This window comes from Bos indicus, chromosome 24 (genome assembly GCF_029378745.1).
Source record: "Bos indicus isolate NIAB-ARS_2022 breed Sahiwal x Tharparkar chromosome 24, NIAB-ARS_B.indTharparkar_mat_pri_1.0, whole genome shotgun sequence".
Lineage (NCBI taxonomy): Eukaryota > Metazoa > Chordata > Mammalia > Artiodactyla > Bovidae > Bos > Bos indicus.
The window spans coordinates 53,230,662-53,249,809 of NC_091783.1; the positions used below are offsets into that span (position 1 = coordinate 53,230,662).

The following is a 19,148-nucleotide window of genomic DNA, read 5'->3' on the forward strand; positions in this document are numbered from 1 at the left end:
ACTGAGCACACACATGCAGGTTGATACTCAGACCCTCATAGATTCCTTGTCTCCTCTATTTTCAAATATTTCTTTTCCTTCTTGTTGGAAAATAACTAGATGTTACCTAAGCAAGATGTTGTGACCTGCATTTAAATTCATTTTTTAAGGAAAAATAGAATTAGGTGAACTTTCATTTACAAATCCTGCAATTGTAACAGAATTTTTGTTTCTCAGAGACATGTAGCCATTGATGTTGCTAACTTTTATAATGGTTCTTGAATTTTAGTGAATCGCTCATTTGAAAATGCCAATTATACTTTTCTCTAGAGTCATACATATTCCGTTTTCCTCTCTATATGCTCACCTTTGAAAGGCAGTTAACTTCTTGGAAAAATATTAATTTCTGTGTCTTTGGTTAATTTAGATACTTAAATCATCCATGGTAAAATAAGCATGATGTATGGCATGATAGATCCTGCGTGTCAGCATCATGATTAGAAGCCCCATAAATGTCTGTTTTCTTTCACATCCAATGACAAGACCATGTTTCTGTTTCATCTCACAGCCCCGACCTCTGCTCCTAAGGATTTGACAGTCATTACTCGAGAAGGGAAGCCTCGCGCTGTCATCGTGAGCTGGCAGCCTCCCTTGGAAGCCAATGGGAAGATTACTGGTAGGCATCTCAGCTTTATTTCCTGTGCTGCTCCGCATGGCCTGCCATGGCTTACCTCCAGCACGCCACTCAAACCTCTTATGTATTAGGTTTCTGTCCCAGCATCTCAGTTGACTCTTGACCCTCTCTGATTGTCTCCTCTTAACCGCTGCTGACCTTGGAATTCTTCTAATGGAGCCTACAAATACACACCCCAGCACATTTCCTTTGTGTTGCTTCCTGAAAGATGTGTATTCCAATTAGTGTAGACCTTCTGTGTTTCATTCTGGGCAGCATTAGGATAACCTCCTAACAGAACTCCTTTGAGCCTAAATGACTAAAAATAAGCCAGTTGTTGGGCAATTATAAAACACAAAAGACACTTAATGACCATGTATTTTCCTAGGAAACATAGGAAGGAGGCTTGTCTGAGGGTTTTTAGTTTCTCACTTAGCTCTTAGCTTCTTACTTAAATCATAAGGTTCAGAAAACACTTGATATTGATGGATGGAAATTGAACTTAATGAATATTTCACAGTGACAGATTTTATTTTGCCAAATATTACGGATAACATCGATGCCTAATTAAAGCATCCATTAGAAGCCTGTAATGTTAATTTAGTATGAAAAATATAATGGAGTTCTATCAGAGATTTTGCATTTAAATGATCACTTTAGGCTTTTAATAGATGTCTCCATAGCATATAATTATTATGAAAAATATTGTATAACGAAAAATGTGCACATTATAGTCTAACTTGAACCATTGGGTTAGGCACATGTAAGAGTCACTCCTGTTTCTTCATTTTTGCATACCAAAAGTGGATCTTGTAAATTAACAAAGCAATTCAGCCGTTCTCTGATACAGAGATAAGCATGGGAATTACAGTTCAGATGGCACACTTACTTGCTGTGAGTTACTTTTTGAATTTTACAAAATGAAAAGGTAATGTGAAAATTCCAAATGTGGTTTAAATTTAAGCCAAAGACTTGTTTTCTCCAAGAAATTGCTCTCCCTACAATAGCAAACAGAATTTTAATTTGAGCTGACAAATATGGGGGAAAAAAAAAGAGGGACATAAAATATCCCCAGAATCTGGTATGTGTCAGTTGTCACTCTGCCAGACCTTCTAAAACTGAGGCTGGCCCATTCTAATTTTTTGTTTTTCTCCACTCAGTGTTATGACCTCTCTTCATTGGTTCTATTTCAGTACTTTTGGAGATTCTGATTTGTTTACATGATGACTTTCATTATGTTAGTAACAGTTGTTTATAAGCATATGGTAAATCAACAGATAGTAATTTTAAGAAGAAAACAGTCCAGAATAGGAATTGTCTGAATAAAAATAAGTTCTAATAGAAAAAAATATACTTTGGGGTAAAGGATAAAATAAGTCATATATTACCCAGTTCTTCACTCTATTTAAATAAATCTCACCAAATGGTCTATGCGAAAAATAGAACGTGTTTTCAACTCTGAAAAAAAAAGCTTAATTTTGCTTTTCAGTTGAAACAAAAAATGGAAGTCGGCCCCATATTAAGAAATGTAAATTAATCTGAGCTATAAGATTTTGTGTGCTAATGTCACAGTGCATGTGTAAGAACCTGTGTGCACATATTTTATTTAGAAGTGTATGTTCAGTAATTCTCATTACTAAAAATCTATTCTTTCACAATTGCATAGTTTAAGTATGAAAAGAACTAATTTTCCCCTCTAAAGAACAGTTTATTTGTTAAAGTCAGTTTATAATTATCAGTCTAAGCTATTTTGACTCTATTCAACAGGCAGCAAACACTAAGAACCTTTAAAACAACTTTAAATAACACTTAAAACAACTTCCGTTCCATGCATGTTTTGATACTTTCATTCAAATCAATTCCAAAAAATAGTATGATAAAACATTTAAAGCACCAGCTCTTTAGACTGAGGGCCCAGATCTTCTGCACTCAGTTTCTTGTGAAAGTCCAAAGGAAGACGTGAGTTCTCTTCCAGTGTGTCGGGGCACATGTCTACCTGTGTGGAGGAATATACTCCTGTCCTGCTTCCATATTTCTTTGTTTTCCCAAATCCCTCTATGCCCACAGCAGAACAGGATGGTTAAGAACCCAGCCTTCTGATGGAGATGCCTGAGCAAGTTATTTCATCTGCCTGAGTCTCACTTTAGGACTCCTTTTATAGAATTGTTATCATAAAGGACTGAGAACAGTCCCTGATACCCTGTCAGCACTGAAATAATTCAGTGATTATTCTTCCCAGTTGCAATTCATTCTAGAGCAGGTGTTCATTAATGTACTCTGCTCAGAACCCAGACCATCAATTTATAAGTGTAGATAATGATGAACGTACATGTGTGGGTGTGTGGGTGTGCACACGCATGCGCTCAGTTCTGTCTGACTCAGTGACCCCACGGATGGCAGCCTGACAGGCTCCTCGATCCATGGGGCTTTTCAGCAAGGTTAGTGGAGTGGGTTGTCATTTCCTCCTCCAGGGGATCTTCCCACCCAGGGATCAAACCTATGTCTCCTATGTCTCCTGCATTGCAGGCAGCTTCTTTACCACTGAGCCATATAGATATGTGTATATATGTATACATAGATTTATATTTCAAAAAGATGAGACAAAAAATGTTGAAACGGGAGATCCAGATTATTCCAGTGCCTCAGTTCCTTGATCATAAGCTGGCAGCTTGGGAATTTAGACTGATATTTTCAGAAGAAAATGGTTCAAAATGAATTAAACATTTAGTATAAGCTTGTCATTCTCCTCAGCACTTTTGTATTATAAGTAGTCCTGTGTTCCCTATTCTTCTGTTTTGAAATAAAGAGTCAAGGGCCTTCTGGGGTAAATAATTCTCCTAAAGTCAAATAACCAAGAAATAGCAGAGCTAGGATATAAAACTCAGGCTCATACTCTTAGCTACTACACTAAGCTTTGTTCTTCTTACTAGTACTGGCCCAAATCAGTGACAGTCAACGGATTTATGACTTAATTTGTCTGAGGAGGGATTGAGCATGGAAGGTTTTTAAAACTCCCCGTGTGATTTTAAGATATAATTACATTTGTGAAACACTGATCTAAATAAATGCAGCATCCAACATTAAGATCAAACACCAATATGGATAGAAGAGAGCTTCAGAAATTGTTTCCTTATCAATGCTGTCTAATGACTAAGGTTACACCCTCTTTTTCTGTGTGATTTGATGCTCTAGTCCCAGTCCTTCCCTTGAAATTCTCTCTTCGCTTGACTTTTGTAAAACTGCCTAACCACTTTTCTTCCAGGCTGTGATTTCTCAGTCCTTTTCTCCCACTTGTTCCAGAAGTGCTATTTCCCAGAACGCAGATCTTTTCTTTCCTTTTGTTATTTTCTCTGAAAAAAGTCATCCACACTATAGCCAGGACTTCAGTGAACTTGCAATTAATGCCTCTGAAATCTGTGTCTCCATCCAAGGCGTTCTATATATACACATCCTATCTCATACTGTACATTTGCACTTCTCTGTCTTACTGGAAACTCGTTCTACTCCCCAGCCCCTCTTTCTGCCGTTCTTCTCTTTTTAGTCTAACACCCACCACAAACAGCCAAGTGATGCACTGTTATATTCTGGAATAGGTTGTTAGCTCATTGAGATTGTGAACCGAGCTGGACACTCACACTGGAATCACACGTGTCTAATACTCTTACTTGCATCTTTTCAGAAGCTTCCACCATTCACCCAACTGCAGAAGGTGGCAGCTTAGTCTCATCTTGACTTTTTCCTGTCCATCCCCTTCCCATATTATCATGCGAGAAAATCTAAATGCTTATAGTACAAGGCTGAAAACTCTAGGAGAACAGGGTTCAGATTTTGTTCAATTCTTTCTCCCCAGTAACAATATCTTTGACACTCAATAGGTAATTACTAAACATCTGTTGAGTGGAACAGTCATCAAATTGATATTCAATATATTGTTTAACTTGACTCTGTAGTGCCAGCTTCCAAACAAGGTATTTCTTAAGCCTTCTTAATATAAATAAATAAAAGCTTTAGCATTTACTAAATAGTTACTATGTAAAGATAATTTAATAAAAATACCCCTATATTTTAAGTTTTTAAAGCACATTATCTCACAGCAACTTGATTTCTGATAAGTTAATTAAGACATAACTTGGATGAAGCAAGTTGTTCAAGGTTACAACAAAGCTAGTTAATATTAGCAGTATTACTTGAGGTCAGGCCTCCCTGAATCCATAACCCATAATTTTTGACCACAAAAAAATAGGAAATTGGTCCTCATTTTTAATATATCTACCTCTATGTGCATATATTTATTAGAATCAGTTCTTTAAAGATGAGAAGCCCCGTTTGGGCTGAGCTCCTTGCTGGGAGGGGCCAGTTCTGTATGGTCTTCCCGGTTCTTATCAGCCTCCTGATCCTTGGAAAGGAATCAGCCATGAGTGGAAGTATGGAAAAGGGCAGAAGAGAGATGAGAGGTGGAGGTGAATACTTTGTGACACTCTGCTTCTGGAATGACAAATATCTATTCGTATACATGCATGTGAGCTAAGTCACTTCAGTCGTGTCCAGCTCTTTGTGCCCTAAGCACTGTAGCCCGCCAGGCTCCTCTGTCTGTGGGATTCTCTAGGCAAGAATACTGGAGTGGGTTGCCATGCCCTCCTCCAGGGGATCTTCCCGAACCAGGGATCGAACCCATGTCTCTTATGTCTCCTGCACTGGCAGGCTTTTTTTTTTTTTTTAACCACTAGCACCATCTGGGAAGCCCAGCTATTTGTATAAGTAGAGTCAAAATGAAAGATGCATGATGCTATGTTTTATATGTATTTAGACAAATGGTATTCCCATGCGAGAATGCCCAGGTAAATTAATAAACCCAAAAGGTTTTGCAACCTATGGTAGAATATAATACTCTTTCAGTCAGTGTGGTGGATAAGAGATAAAAATGAAGCAGAAAAAATATAAAATTAGACACAGAGGAATGAACATATAGATATAGAAAGGTAGCGGCAGACCTATAAATGCATCCCAACTTGTATGGTTATATGGAACTCTCCAAGGTGAGACTTCAGTGGTGGACTCAATAGCCTCAAAGCATATTAAACTCATTCACCAAATGAAATTCTATGGTTTCTCTAAGGCTAGATTTTAGAGTTCTGAGTAATGTAGTCTGTTTATGTTCTCCATCTCAGTATTCAAATTTATAACCAATGATGGTTCTTTTTATTTTAATAAGTTTAAGAAAATTGCTTAAACACAAATTGGGGTCAGAACTTGATGTGGCACTTTTAGCTTTACTTGTGTGATGCCAGAACTGTCATTTTTTAAAACATTTTATTTATTATTATTATTATTTTGGCCACACCGTGTGGTATGTGGGATCTTAGTTCCCCAACCAGGGATCTAACCCACACCCCCTGCAGTGGGAGCGTGATGCCTTAACCACTGGACTGGGAAGGAAGTCCAGGGAAGTCCCGGAACTGTCATTTTAAAATGCTTCAGTGAATACTCTTCACATAGAAAAACTTACAGTGAAGGCAAGCATTGTATTCTCATTTGGTAAATGGAGAAAATCAGGAATAATTGTAGCCGACATGGGATGGGAGCACAGCCATCCAAACTTTGAAGTTTGTCATGGTCTTACAAGAGCCCATGAAAACTTGAACAATTTCATTAAATGTCATGAATTTAAAACTTAAATACTTACAGGCTAAGGGGATTTATTTAATAAGTGAGTTTCAATACCTATTATCCAGAGACTATTAGTTTTTTTGAAGAATAAGAAGTAATATAAGACATGGCTCCTGAACTAAAGGAATGTTTTTATTCTCTTGAAGAGATAAGATATGCACTTAATAAGAGCTGGCAAAGTATGACTAGTGCCAGGCCCTTCTTTTCAATAGATGTGGTTTCTTTGGGCACAAAAATGGAGACTCCTCTGGCTTAAAGAGTAGTAGGAGATTTTATTGATGTTGACCACAGGGGCTGAGTTCTCAGCGAATGGACACCTATGAGTCAGAAACAACTCCTTTATCCAATGGTATTTTACAATCCCTTTTGAACTGCAGTCTTCCAATTTTAATACCATCCAGAGGGAGGAGTCATATAACCTTTATAAATTTTGCAGACTTTTTTTTTTGTAAGTCCTTTATCTTCCCCTGAGCTTTCCACATCTTGGACATTCATATTTGTAGCATCAACATCTCAACAAATATATTACAAAAATTACTGAATTAACATGATCAACTAAAGCAGTGATTCCTGACTATACTGGAAGACAGAAGTCAGATGGGGTGCAGGTTCCTGGGGTTACCAGAAACCTATTATACTCGTCACCGCTGTGTAACAGCATCACCACAAATTCAGCAGCTTAAAAGCACATGCACTTGTGATCTCACTGTTTCTGTCAATCGGAATCCAATCACAATTTAGCCGGGTAATCTGCTTTAAGGTCTCTTACAAAGTGGTAATCAAGGTGTTGGCTTCTGCTGATGTCTCACTTGAGGCTTACCTGGGGAAACACTTGCATCTAAGCATATGTAGTTGTTGGCAGGACTCATTTGCTCACTGGCTGTTGATCAGTTCCAGCCTCAGTTCCTTGACACGTGGTCTTCTCCATCTGGCAACCTGTTTCATCAAAGCCAACAAGGGAGTCTGCTAGCAAGACAGAAGTTACAACTTATGTAACATCATCATGGAAGCAGCAGTCCATCACATTTGCTTTATTCTGTTGGTTAAAAGCAAGCCTTAGGTCCCGTCTAAACTCAGAGAGAAAGGACTGCACAAAGGTATAACTACCAGGAGGCAGGCATAATTGGGGGTGATCAAAGACTTGTCTACAATCTCTCAAATCAAAATGCCCTCAGCCAGGGAGAGGCTCAGTGGGACAAATTAAGAGAACAGCATTGACATAATGTGCTACCACGTGTAAAATAGCCAGTGGGAACCTGATGTATATATAACACACAGGGAGCTCAGCTCGGTGTGCTGTGATGACCTGGAGGGGTGGGAGGGAGGCTCAGGAGTGAAGGGATATATGTTTACATATAACTGATTTATGTTGTTACACAGCAGAAACTAACACAACATTGTTAGTTTTAATTTTAATTTTAAATTAAAAAAATTTTAAACCGAAATACCCTTTCTTGAACTCTGTGGTTTGTAACTTATACCTAGTCCCCAGGTAATACTTATGATGAGGCAGATTTGAGAAACAACAAACTCAGAAAAAGTGGAAGCCAAATTAAAATAGATGCAAGCTATCAGCATTGACAAGAATTTAAGAGAAATGGACTTCCAGAAGAGGTAGTTTGTGGCATTGCTTAATCCTAAAGAATCACAAGGAAGAAGTATCCAGTTCACTGTCTAGAACACATCCCCTAAACCGAGATGTAATTCTGTAAATCACTATAGGATTAAGTGAAAATGACACAAAATCATATAAGTATTCTTCTATGTATTGGAATGGATTACAGAGTTTACAGAAAGGAGAGCTCACTATAGAGGAAGGTTTCATATGTTAGATGTAGCTTAAACTGGACCTTGATGGATGGGTAGAAATTGGATGAAGAAAGAAAGGGAAGGTGAAGTGGTGTGAAGAATGAGAGGGAAGTAGGAATGAGCACAGCATCGAAATCAGTCTTCCTGAGTAAGGGATGTGCTGAGATGTAAGAAGTGTGCATGCTTGTTTTGGCAGGGAAGTGAATCTGAGTTAGAGAACCTTCTGACATGACCTCTGAAGGAACTGTATGAAGGTCCCCGGTCAAAATGGGACAAGTGGGACTGAAAAGGAAGGACTAGGGGGATCAAAGGAGGATAACTGTTTATTTTTTTTTTTAGAGCTTTCTTTTTTATCATAGTATAACTGCTTTACATTGTCCTGTTAGTTTCTGGTGTACAACAGAGTGGATCAGTTATATGCATACATATATCCTCTCCCTCTTGAGCCTCCCTCCAACCACCCCCATCCCACCTCTCTAGGTCATCACAGAGCACCAAGCTGAGCTTCCTCTGCTACGGAGACAATTGGTTTTAAAAGTGTTACTTAAGAAGAAATGTATTCAATCCATAAGCTCAGACCTAGAGATAAAGTTGATGGCCTATCTAATGCAGATACCATTGCAGAATTTTAATAGAGATAGCGGCTGACCACATTCATGTAGCAAAGGCACCTGCGATGAGTTGTTTTATAGTTTATATTGCAGTATTATCTGATATATATGGTAATATAAAGTGATGAATTAGTGCTTTAAAATAAAAGCTACCTTAAACATTAGCCAAATAAAATGTTAGAGTATAAATAGTTTACAGGAATAACTAGATCTGTTTGGGTGCATATTAGATTACCACCATTGAGAACGCTACTGTTATTCAAGTAACATATCCCCTAACACAGAGGATGAATGATACTATCAAATGATGAATTTATTAATGTTTGAAATATTAACTAGATAACCTACAGTAATCCAAAAATACTTCTTCTTTCTGTTTGTTTATTTTTGCTTAGGTGGGATGGGCTAGGGGAAAGAGTGTTGGATTTTTAGTATGGCAATAGAGGATTTATCCTAGCCCTTTTATCAGTTAGCTTGGGTTCTGCTCAGCTTTATCATCTATGAAAAGAGAGCAACAGTATCCCTGCCAACCTCACCGAGTTATTACAGTAATCAAATATGATCATTTATTTTTATGACACTTTAAAAATATTGGGCATTTTATACTTTTCAGTGTATTTTTATTATTTAAACACTAGCCAAAATAAACATTACTTATCTTCATTATTGGATACAGTGAAAATGACAGACTTGTTATCTATCTTTTAAGTTTTTCCTCATGTTTGTATACCAATAATCAGGATTTACAGACAGCAAAAACCTCACATTTTTAAATATGGCAGATAGTTTTATAACAGCTTATTCCATTTTTTAGATTCTGTACACTGAAGTAATTCTTTTTCTAATCTTTGTAATACCAAAAAAAAAAAAAAATCATTACTTGCCAAACTGGATACTGCACTTTATACTTGTGGATATGTAATAATCCTTGAAAATTGTATTGGGGAAATATGGATGTTTGGAAACAAGTAACACATGTAGTCAGTACACTAGACAAAGTTGTGTTCATTTATTTTTGCAGCTTACATCTTGTTTTACACCTTGGACAAGAACATTCCAATTGATGACTGGATTATGGAAACAATCAGTGGTGATCGGCTTACTCATCAAATCATGGATCTCAACCTGGACACTGTGTATTACTTTCGAATCCAAGCACGAAATGCCAAAGGAGTGGGGCCTCTCTCAGATCCCATCCTCTTCAGGACTCTGAAAGGTTGGAATCATTTCCTGTCATTTCCTTTTCTTTCTTTTTTTTCCCCCCCTATGGAGCGGTTATAAACTAATTTTGAAGTCTGTTTAGGGAATTGACTTAAACCATCTCTGTTGGCACCATAACTACAGTGGACATTCAAAAGAAGTTAAAATGCAAATTAAAACCAAAATGCGATATCACCTCAAGCCTGTTAGGATGAGTGTCATCCAAAAGACAAGAGACAACAAACGCTGCCCTGACTGTGCAGGAGAGAGAGCCTAGTGCACCGTCTGGGTGTGTAAATTGGTGCAGCCGCTGCGGAAAACAGTATGGAGGTGCCTCAAAAAATTACAAGTAGAAATACCATATGATCTAGCAATTCCACTTCTGGGAATATATTCAAAGAAGACAATAACATTAACTCTCTAAGATACCTGCATCCTGATGTTCACAGAAGTACTATGCACAACAGCCAAGACACGGAACCAGCATAATGTCCATTGATGGATATAATAGAATATACATATAATGGAATATTACTCAGCCACACAAAAAAGCATGGAAATCCTACCATCTGTGACAGTATGGATGGACCTTGAAGGTGTTATGCTAAGTTAAAGAAATCAGAGAGAAAGCCAAATGCTGTATGGTTTCACTTATATATGGGACCTAAACAAACAGATAAACACCAAATTCAGGAAAAGAGATCAGTTTGGTGGTTATCAAAGGTAGGAGGTGATGAGGGAAGGATTTGGAGGAAAGTAATTAAAAGGTACAAACTTTCAGTTATAAGAGACGTAGGTACTAGGGAGGTAATAAACACATGATAACTATAGTTAACGCTGCCGTCTGATACACAGGAAAGTTGTTAAGAGAGTAGATTCCAATAGTTATCGTGAAAAAAAATTTTCCTTTTTATTGTATTCATACAAGATAATGGTATTAACTAAAGCTATTATGATAATCATTTCACAATATGTGTAAATAAATCATCTTGCTGTATATCTTATACAGTGATGTGGAGTTTCCCAGATGGTGCTGGTGATAAAGAATCTGCCTGCCAATGCAAGAGATGCAGGTTCAATCCCTGGGTTGGGAAGATCCCCTGGAAGAGGGCATGGCAACCCACTCCAGTATCCTTGTCTGGAGATTCCTATGTACAGAGGCGTCTGGCGAGCTACAGTGCATAGCATCGCAAAGAGTTGGACACAACTGAAGTGACTTAGGACGCATGTCAGTTATTTCTTAAATAATTGAAAAAAATTGGAAACAAACAAATATGATAAAAGATAATTAATTAAAAGTTACCTTTTTATGCTGAAAGCCAGCATGCCAAAGAAATATCTATTATATTATTACATTTTCTGTCATCAACACAAAGCAGACATATTTAACTTGACTTTTTTTCCATTACACTCCTTTTGGAATTTTGTATTGATTTCATATATATGGGCTCTATTCACAATATAATAAAACACTTTAACCATTGTATTTAAGGGATAAAAATTAAAAAGCATTTTATTACATGAACTGCATGCATACTATCTACTACCAAGTTCAAGTATTTCCTTTCAGGAACTAGTGTTCTTATTAAAAGAAATTTTGATATGGCAAGACAGAAAATCTCAAACAAAATTAACTTTTTTTTGAGGACACAGAGTAGCAACATGAAAAAAAGTGTCTTGCATCATGATTACTATAAGAAAACTCTACATGCTTACAAGTATAAAAATCACTGATCAATTTAAGGATAGTTGTATGTTTATACAGAAAAATAAAAGGCCTGAGATTATAGTGACTACTTCATAATGATCTTCATATAAGTTCTTTCTGTTTTAGAGCACAGCATTTTTTTTTTTTTTTTTGGAGGATGAATGATTTCAAGAGCCTCTATTATTTAGCAATTGAAAATAATTCATATGTTCCATAGTTGATATGTAAACATGTACATTTAAGGTATTATATGTGTTATTGTCGCTAAGTCATGTCCAACTCTTTGCCACTCCATGAACTGCAGCCCACTAGGCTCCTCTGTCCATGGAATTTCCCAGGCAGGAATACTGGAGTGGGTTGCCATTTCCTTCTCCGGGGGATCTTTTTAACCCAGGGATTGAACTCATGTCTACTGCTTGGCAGACAGATTCCTTACCATCTGAGCCACCAGGGAAGCCTTTTAGAAAGGATACTTGGTTTTTAAATCCCTTACCACCTTATGCCCATATATCTGTCAGAAACCTTAACAAAACATGATGGCAAACAACTGACAAATTAGAAAGATGTATCTGAGCTGACATTTTTACCCATTTCTTTGGACAAACTAAAGAAGAGACTTAGAATAACTAGATAGCCCATTTCTCAGTTCTCCTAGGAAAAATACTCTAATAAACAGTAGACATTTGGATGCTGGTGATTGAGCTGTTCAAAAGCTAGATTTGGTAGCAGCTAATCTGAAAGTTTGCCAAGAACATGCAAATAAGCATTCAGCCTAAGCCTACATGACAGCTCTTTCACGACAGAGTAGAAGTTGGAAGGAAGGCAAGAGGAAAATGAGCCAGTCTTCGCCTATCCAGGTTTTTAGGACTTCATGTCTAAATCAGATTTCACTCCAAATGAGCAATTGAAAGGAAACTGGTCATTCATTTTGTGCGAGCATTAAATGTAACTAGATAATGTTTCACAAATGATTCATCTTTATCTATAGACAAGTGCCAAGCTAATTTCATGCTTACAATGTATGCCAACTAGAGATCTCACAGAGGGCTTAAGATAACTTAAGACATCCAAATGTTTTAAGCAGCAGAGAGATGAGTTATCTCAGGATTTATAGACTCATATTGATCACCATCCTGTGGATTATTTAATGAACTTCATATCCCATTTGGTACTATTTACTCTAAGTGCCCTGAACTCATCCATGAGATGTTTAAGAGTAAGAACAAATTCAAGATACGTTATATGTCACAATAGTCCATAAGGGTTATTTCTAATATCGTGATATGAATATTTAAGATTATCTACCCCAAGTATATTGTATTCAATTAATAGACAATTAGACTTTTATGCTGTCTGGTGCTGTGCTTAGTCACTCAGTCGTGTCCCATTCTTTGCAACCCCATGGACTATAGCCCACCAGACTCCTCTGTCCATGCGGATTCACCAGGCAAGAATACTGCAGTGGGTTGCCATGTCCTCCTCCAGGGAATCTTCCCAACCCAGGGATCGAACCCAGGTCTCCCGAATTGCAGACAGATTCTTTATCATCTGAGCCATGAAGGAAGCCCATGGTTTTACAGTAAACTAAGTTTTGGATGTCTTAAGTATGTTTTAAATGATTCAGACATTGATGTTGCCTATCTTTATCAACAATTAATATTGCATAGGCAAGAACCTTATATGTATGTCACATGACAGATAGTCTAAGGTAAATAAATTACTCATCATAAGAGATTTGAAGCCACAGTGAATCACATCTACACTAAAGATAAAATGCTCTCTGATTTAAGATTTTCTGTTTCCAAAGCTGCTTCAAAATATAAGGCCTCTGTTCATCAGAATGTAATGTCTGACAGACAGAAAGGCTCCCTTATTGTCCTGAAGCTGAGGAAACTCTCAGTGGTCTATGAGAGTTGCAAATTGTGCATTAGTCAGTCGTTAAGAGCATCACTGGAGAAGGCAATGGCACCCCACCCCAGTACTCTTGCCTGGAAAATCCCATGGACTGAGGAGCCTCGTATGCTGCAGTCCATGGGGTCGCTAGGAGTCGGACACGACTGAGCGACTTCACTTTCACTTTTCACTTTCATGCATTGGAGAAGGAAATGGCAACCCACTCCAGTGTTCTTGCCTGGAGAATCCCAGGGACGGCGGAGCTGGTGGGCTGCCGTCTATGAGGTTGCACAGAGTAGGACACAACTGAAGTGACTTAGCAGCAGCAGCAGCAACAGTAGCAGCAAGAGCATCATTTTCTCATGCTCAGTCTTTGTAAAGGTAGAAGCATTTTCTACTAGAGAGTAAGGTTTTACTTTTTTTATTTGGCCACCAGTCAGAGAAGTACAGGAAACTCAATCTGTAATCACTGGTTAAATGGATGCTTATAACGTAAAAGGAATTAAGTTATCATTGTCTTTTTTATTTTTTTGTACATGCATTGTACAACATTGTACATATATGCAGTAGATCTGATTCTTTCTTTGGAATGTTAATTGGAAGAACATTGAACTTCATTCTCTGACCACAGAAGACTCTCCCTTCTCCAGACTCCATATTATGATACCTGCACACTAGAGAAACCTTGGAAAATGTCCGAAATGTATGTTTATTTCTGCCCATCACATGAGTCGTTCCTTCTAGTAAAGTAAGCTTCTCCGTGTTGGACTGTCAAGTAACAAGGAGGAAGGACATTCCTGAAGGATTAGACCAAAGAGGGCATCTGTGGAGAGATGAAGTCGTCGTCTGCACAGAGAAGCAGAGTCTTCAGCGGTGGAAGAGCACTAGAATATGGTCTCTTTTCTGGGCATTCTTAATTGCCATTCTGAAATGTTCATCTCTCCCATACAAGGATATGGAACTAAAAGCTGTGCTCCAGAATACAAAAAAGTTTTAGTTTTTAAATAATTTTGTGGCAAAGTACATAATATTCGTGATAGGTGACAGGAGAAATTAAAAATTCAAGGCATAAAATTATAATACTTTGGCATTTGTTTTTAATTTTTTAAAGTAATTATTTTCTTTAATAAAAAGTACTTATTAGGACATATTTAGTCCCTGTTGGGAAATATTCTTTAGTATTATTCACCATACCAAATATTTATTTGTTACTTGTCAAAAATTTGGACTACAGGTAATGCATTATGTAATTAAAGACAAAGGGACAGATGAAGAATGGCAATAGGATGAGACTGGTTTTCTTCTCTTATTTTTAATATCATTCCAAAAAGTCCTCACCTATGAGATGCTGATTCAAATAGTTTCTCAAGTGTATTCTGGTCTGACTACCAAACTTTTCCCTTCCTGGCTTGTTTGGTCATATAGACCCTGACATGCCCTTCCTCATTCTTACTGAACACTTGGTGTGGTACTTCTTAAAGCAAAGTGTTCTTCCTTAAAAGCTATATTAGGATCCTTTCTCTGTATGTAGACAATAGATAATGCATTTGCCTCTCAAAAGCACCTCTCATCAACAATTCCCTAATACCATAACAAAATATATTTTGAGACATCATTAGTGTTGATTGGGAAATGGGAGAGAAAAATTAAGGTACACATTAAACTGTAATGATTATATTTGAAAAGACTGGACTAGATGACCTGATGAATTGAAAATTGTTAAATCTTGAGGAGATACAAAGACAGTTATAAAACTTAAAGCTTGTTGAATCTTAATCTAATAAGCATGCTTTTATACATCATTTTCCAAAAAGTGATTCATAATTCAGTCTTCTACTTAGTAAGATATGTTTCCTGGTTTATCTTTTTCATAGACCATGCTTCTGTATTATTTGAAAATGAAACAAATTGCAAATGGTCTCTGGTTTAGGAGTTTGTCCTTCTGTGATATAACATTTATAAACCCTGTATTTGAAAGTGGTTCTTACCTACAGCATTATTAAGTATTTTGATTTTATATATTATTTTGCACAATTATTTGTATTCTTTCAACTAAAAGGAAAAGGAAGGACTGCCACCTACAAGATATTTGCTTTAAGTATTTTTCAAACAATAATAATGGATTTGCTATGAGACCACTACATGTAATGAGAAAATAGATTATAGGTTGCTGCCCAACGAAAACCATTATACTTTTCTCTCTCTGACTTTGAGACATATACAAAAAGCAAACCAGCAAATGTGGTAGCCTAAGTGTCTGACTGCAATTAAGTGAGTTAAATAAAGCCATAAGACTCAAAGATCAAAGAAAATCAAGTATAGTTGAAATAAGTCTAACTGATGGAAACTTACAGAGATCTATGTTAGTCAAAATGTCATTTCACAATTTCTAGGAAAGCAGTGTTTCACAGAGATTTACCTCATATTTAGTTACATTTGGTTAACAGAAGACACTTTTCAAAAATTTAGAGATATTTTAAAATCTAACAAATTATTTTCAAGAACAGTATACATAATTCTGTATATGACCAACCTAGACAGCATATTAAAAAGCAGAGACATTACTTTGCCAACAAAGGTCCATCTTGTCAAAGCTATGGTTTTTCCATTAGTCATGTATGGATGTGAGAGTTGGACTATAAACAAAGCTGAATGCCGAAGAATTGATGCATTTGAACTGTGGTGTTGGAGAAGACTCTTGAGAGTCCCTTGGACTGCAAGGAGATCCAACCAGTGCATCCTAAAGGAAATCAGTCCTGAATATTGCTTGAAAGGACTGATGCTGAAGCTGAAGCTCCAATACTTTGGCCACCTGATGCGAAGAACAGAATCATTTGAAAAGACCCTGATGCTGGGAAAGATTGAAGGTGGGAGGAGAAGGGGACAACAGAAGATGAGATGGTTCGATGGCATCATCAACTCAATGGACATGAGTTTGAGTAAACTCTGGGAGATGGTGATGGACAGGGAGGCCTGACGTGCTGCAGTCCATGGGGTCACAGAGTCAGACACGACTGAGCTACTAAAGTGACTGACTGACTGATACATAATTCATTTAAAATAGTCAACAATTCAGCACCTTGCCTCACAAGGTTTAAAATCAAACCATTTAGATTAAACTTTATAATAATTTATTACTTTACTCCGTTCATCTGAAAATTGGTTAAGTTCTCTCATTGAAAAATTAAAAATAAATACAAGAAAATAGCTTCCTTAACTTATTTAAAGTATATGGGATGATAATTACTTGGTAATAGCATGCATTTATTACTATTAATTGTATTATTAAACTTGCATGAAAATAATCTTAGGTTTGTTTTTAGAGGACTGTTACAAATAACATTTTTACAACACATTTACACAGCAAAATATTACTTTCAAATTCTTTCTTTAATTTAATGGAAATAATCACAGTAACTGACTCCTTATCAATTTTATTTCAGTAGGGCATTGGCCTTGATGTGAGAACTCACTAATAAAACCGTTGGCTAGAAATGTCACCTTTCTTGATGGAAACTGCCAAAATCTAATAATATTATTTCTCTTTCCTCCACAGTGGAACACCCTGACACAATGGCTAATGACCAAGGTTGGTGGTTTTCATCCGTCATTTTTCCCTCCTTGGGTCAATGCTGTCTTTTAGAAATGTCGGTCATTATTTCATTTTCTTCTTTCTACCTGGGCCATACACCTGATGAAGCAGACACTAGTGCGATAATTAATCTAGTTAATGAAGTTCTGCTTGGCTGAGGTTTCGGCTCTGATAGGGAGGATGTAAATTTTCTTGAGAGGAAATTGTTTTGTCTCCATTCTGAAGGACCAATTAAAATGTCAAGCTTCTTTGTATGAAATAAATTTTTAGTCTCTGTCTGCACTTCTGAATAATTCACATTAAGTGTAATTAAGCTCAGCATAATTTTCAAGCTGCTCTTGCACCCTTTCATGAGCTCTGGATTAAAGTTCTGTAGCTCGACAGAGAAGACCCATAACTCGTGTGTGCTTTTCCTCTACAATGAGCTGCTTTTCACACAGAAAAACAAAGTTAGGTCAACTTTTTTTAGGGCAATACTTTTGTTCATTTTGAAGCCAGAAAATTTTCATTTTAAGAATAAGGTGGAGTTTTACTTGCAGTATTTTGTCCTCCTTCCATTCTTTTGCTAAAAGCTGATTTGTGTAGAGAAACAGAGATGGTTTTACACAGTGGAAAATGGAAATAAATTAAATCCATCAATTCTCAGGTAGATAGGAATTTATTACCATGATTTGTAGACTGATGTATTAAGATTCCATTTTTTTTGCACAAAGATAATTAGTAGAATGCCACAGGGGGAAAAAAAAAAAAGAATAGTTTATGCATTTGATTTTTATAGGATGTTGTAGTCTTCCAAAAGCAAGCGTTTGGAAATGCTCAGAACTGGTGACCGTTGGTGTTGTGAGTATTGGTTCAGAGCTCACAGCTTGTATAATTGTTTCCTGCTTGAGACATTATTGTCAATGTAACCTCCCTACCATCATCATGTCTCTAAGGCATCGTGGTGCAGACTATGCTTTTCAACAAGAATACTTTTCAACTGTTGACAAATACTAAGAATCTGAATGTTGTTTCACTAACAGTAGCAGATTGTCTACATGAGCAGTATTTGATTTAATGATCCTGTATTCAGGTTTATCTCTGGGTCCTTATATCATCCCTCTGCTTAAGAGAATATGGCCAACACTTCATACAGGCAGTAACTGAAATGATGCAATACACAGAAATGTCCACCCAGGGTTAAATTTTCCATTAATCATTCCCTGATAGCTCAGTTGGTAAAGAATCTGCCTGCAATGGAGGAGATCCCTGGTTTGATTCTTGGGTAGGAAAGATCCTGGAGAAGGGATAGGCTACCCACTCCAGTATTCTTGAGGTTCCCTGGTGGCTCAACTGGTAAAGAATCAGCCCACAATGCGGGAGACCTGGGTTTTATCCCTGAATTGGGAAGATACCCTGGAGAAGGGAAAGGCTACCCACTCCAGTATTCTGGCCTGAAGAATTCCATTGATTGTACATGGGGTCGCAAAGAGTCGGACACAACTGAGTGACTTTCACTTCACTTAATCACCTATATGTTCCTGCTTGCTTACACTTAAAATATTTTCGTAAGATCAGTATCTACTAAACAGTAATATTTGAAAATCCACTAATGATAAGTAATTGGCAGCTAGCATGTATTTTATTAGGTAAATTAAACATTGGTGCTATCTAAATTCAAGCTGGAATAGTTAATTAGCAGAATTTGTAATTTCAATTAAAAATAATTAAAACAACTTTGCATAGCGTTCTTAACTTAAATGAATTTGGAGCTTCCACAGGCAGGCAGCTCCTAAGTTTTGAAATTATGTTTAGAAAAAGTATATATAGAGAGAAAGAAAATATGAAAACAGTTTTTAAATAACTGAACCAGATGAAAAGTTACATTATTAGCCATTTGAGTGACAGTATGCTCAGGCTTCTCAATGTAGTGGATTTCCAGTTGTTTCTGGATCCCTTTTAATTTTTTTTTTTGCTGTTATTTGTTCATTGTTTTGGTAATAATATTTTCAGCTACCAAGAAATATATTTTGTACA

The 19,148-nt window shown here is 36.9% G+C and overlaps 1 protein-coding gene across 1 annotated transcript in view; it reads left to right on the forward strand.

Annotated features, from left to right (window-relative positions):
• Positions 1-19,148, forward strand: part of DCC (DCC netrin 1 receptor) — a 1,293,116-nt gene that overhangs the window by 1,136,342 nt on the left and 137,626 nt on the right. Inside the window, exons 19-21 of the mRNA XM_070779092.1 lie at positions 548-655; positions 9,761-9,955; positions 17,097-17,129. Coding sequence (XP_070635193.1) covers positions 548-655; positions 9,761-9,955; positions 17,097-17,129 — 336 coding nt within the window. The remainder of the gene's footprint in view (positions 1-547; positions 656-9,760; positions 9,956-17,096; positions 17,130-19,148) is intronic.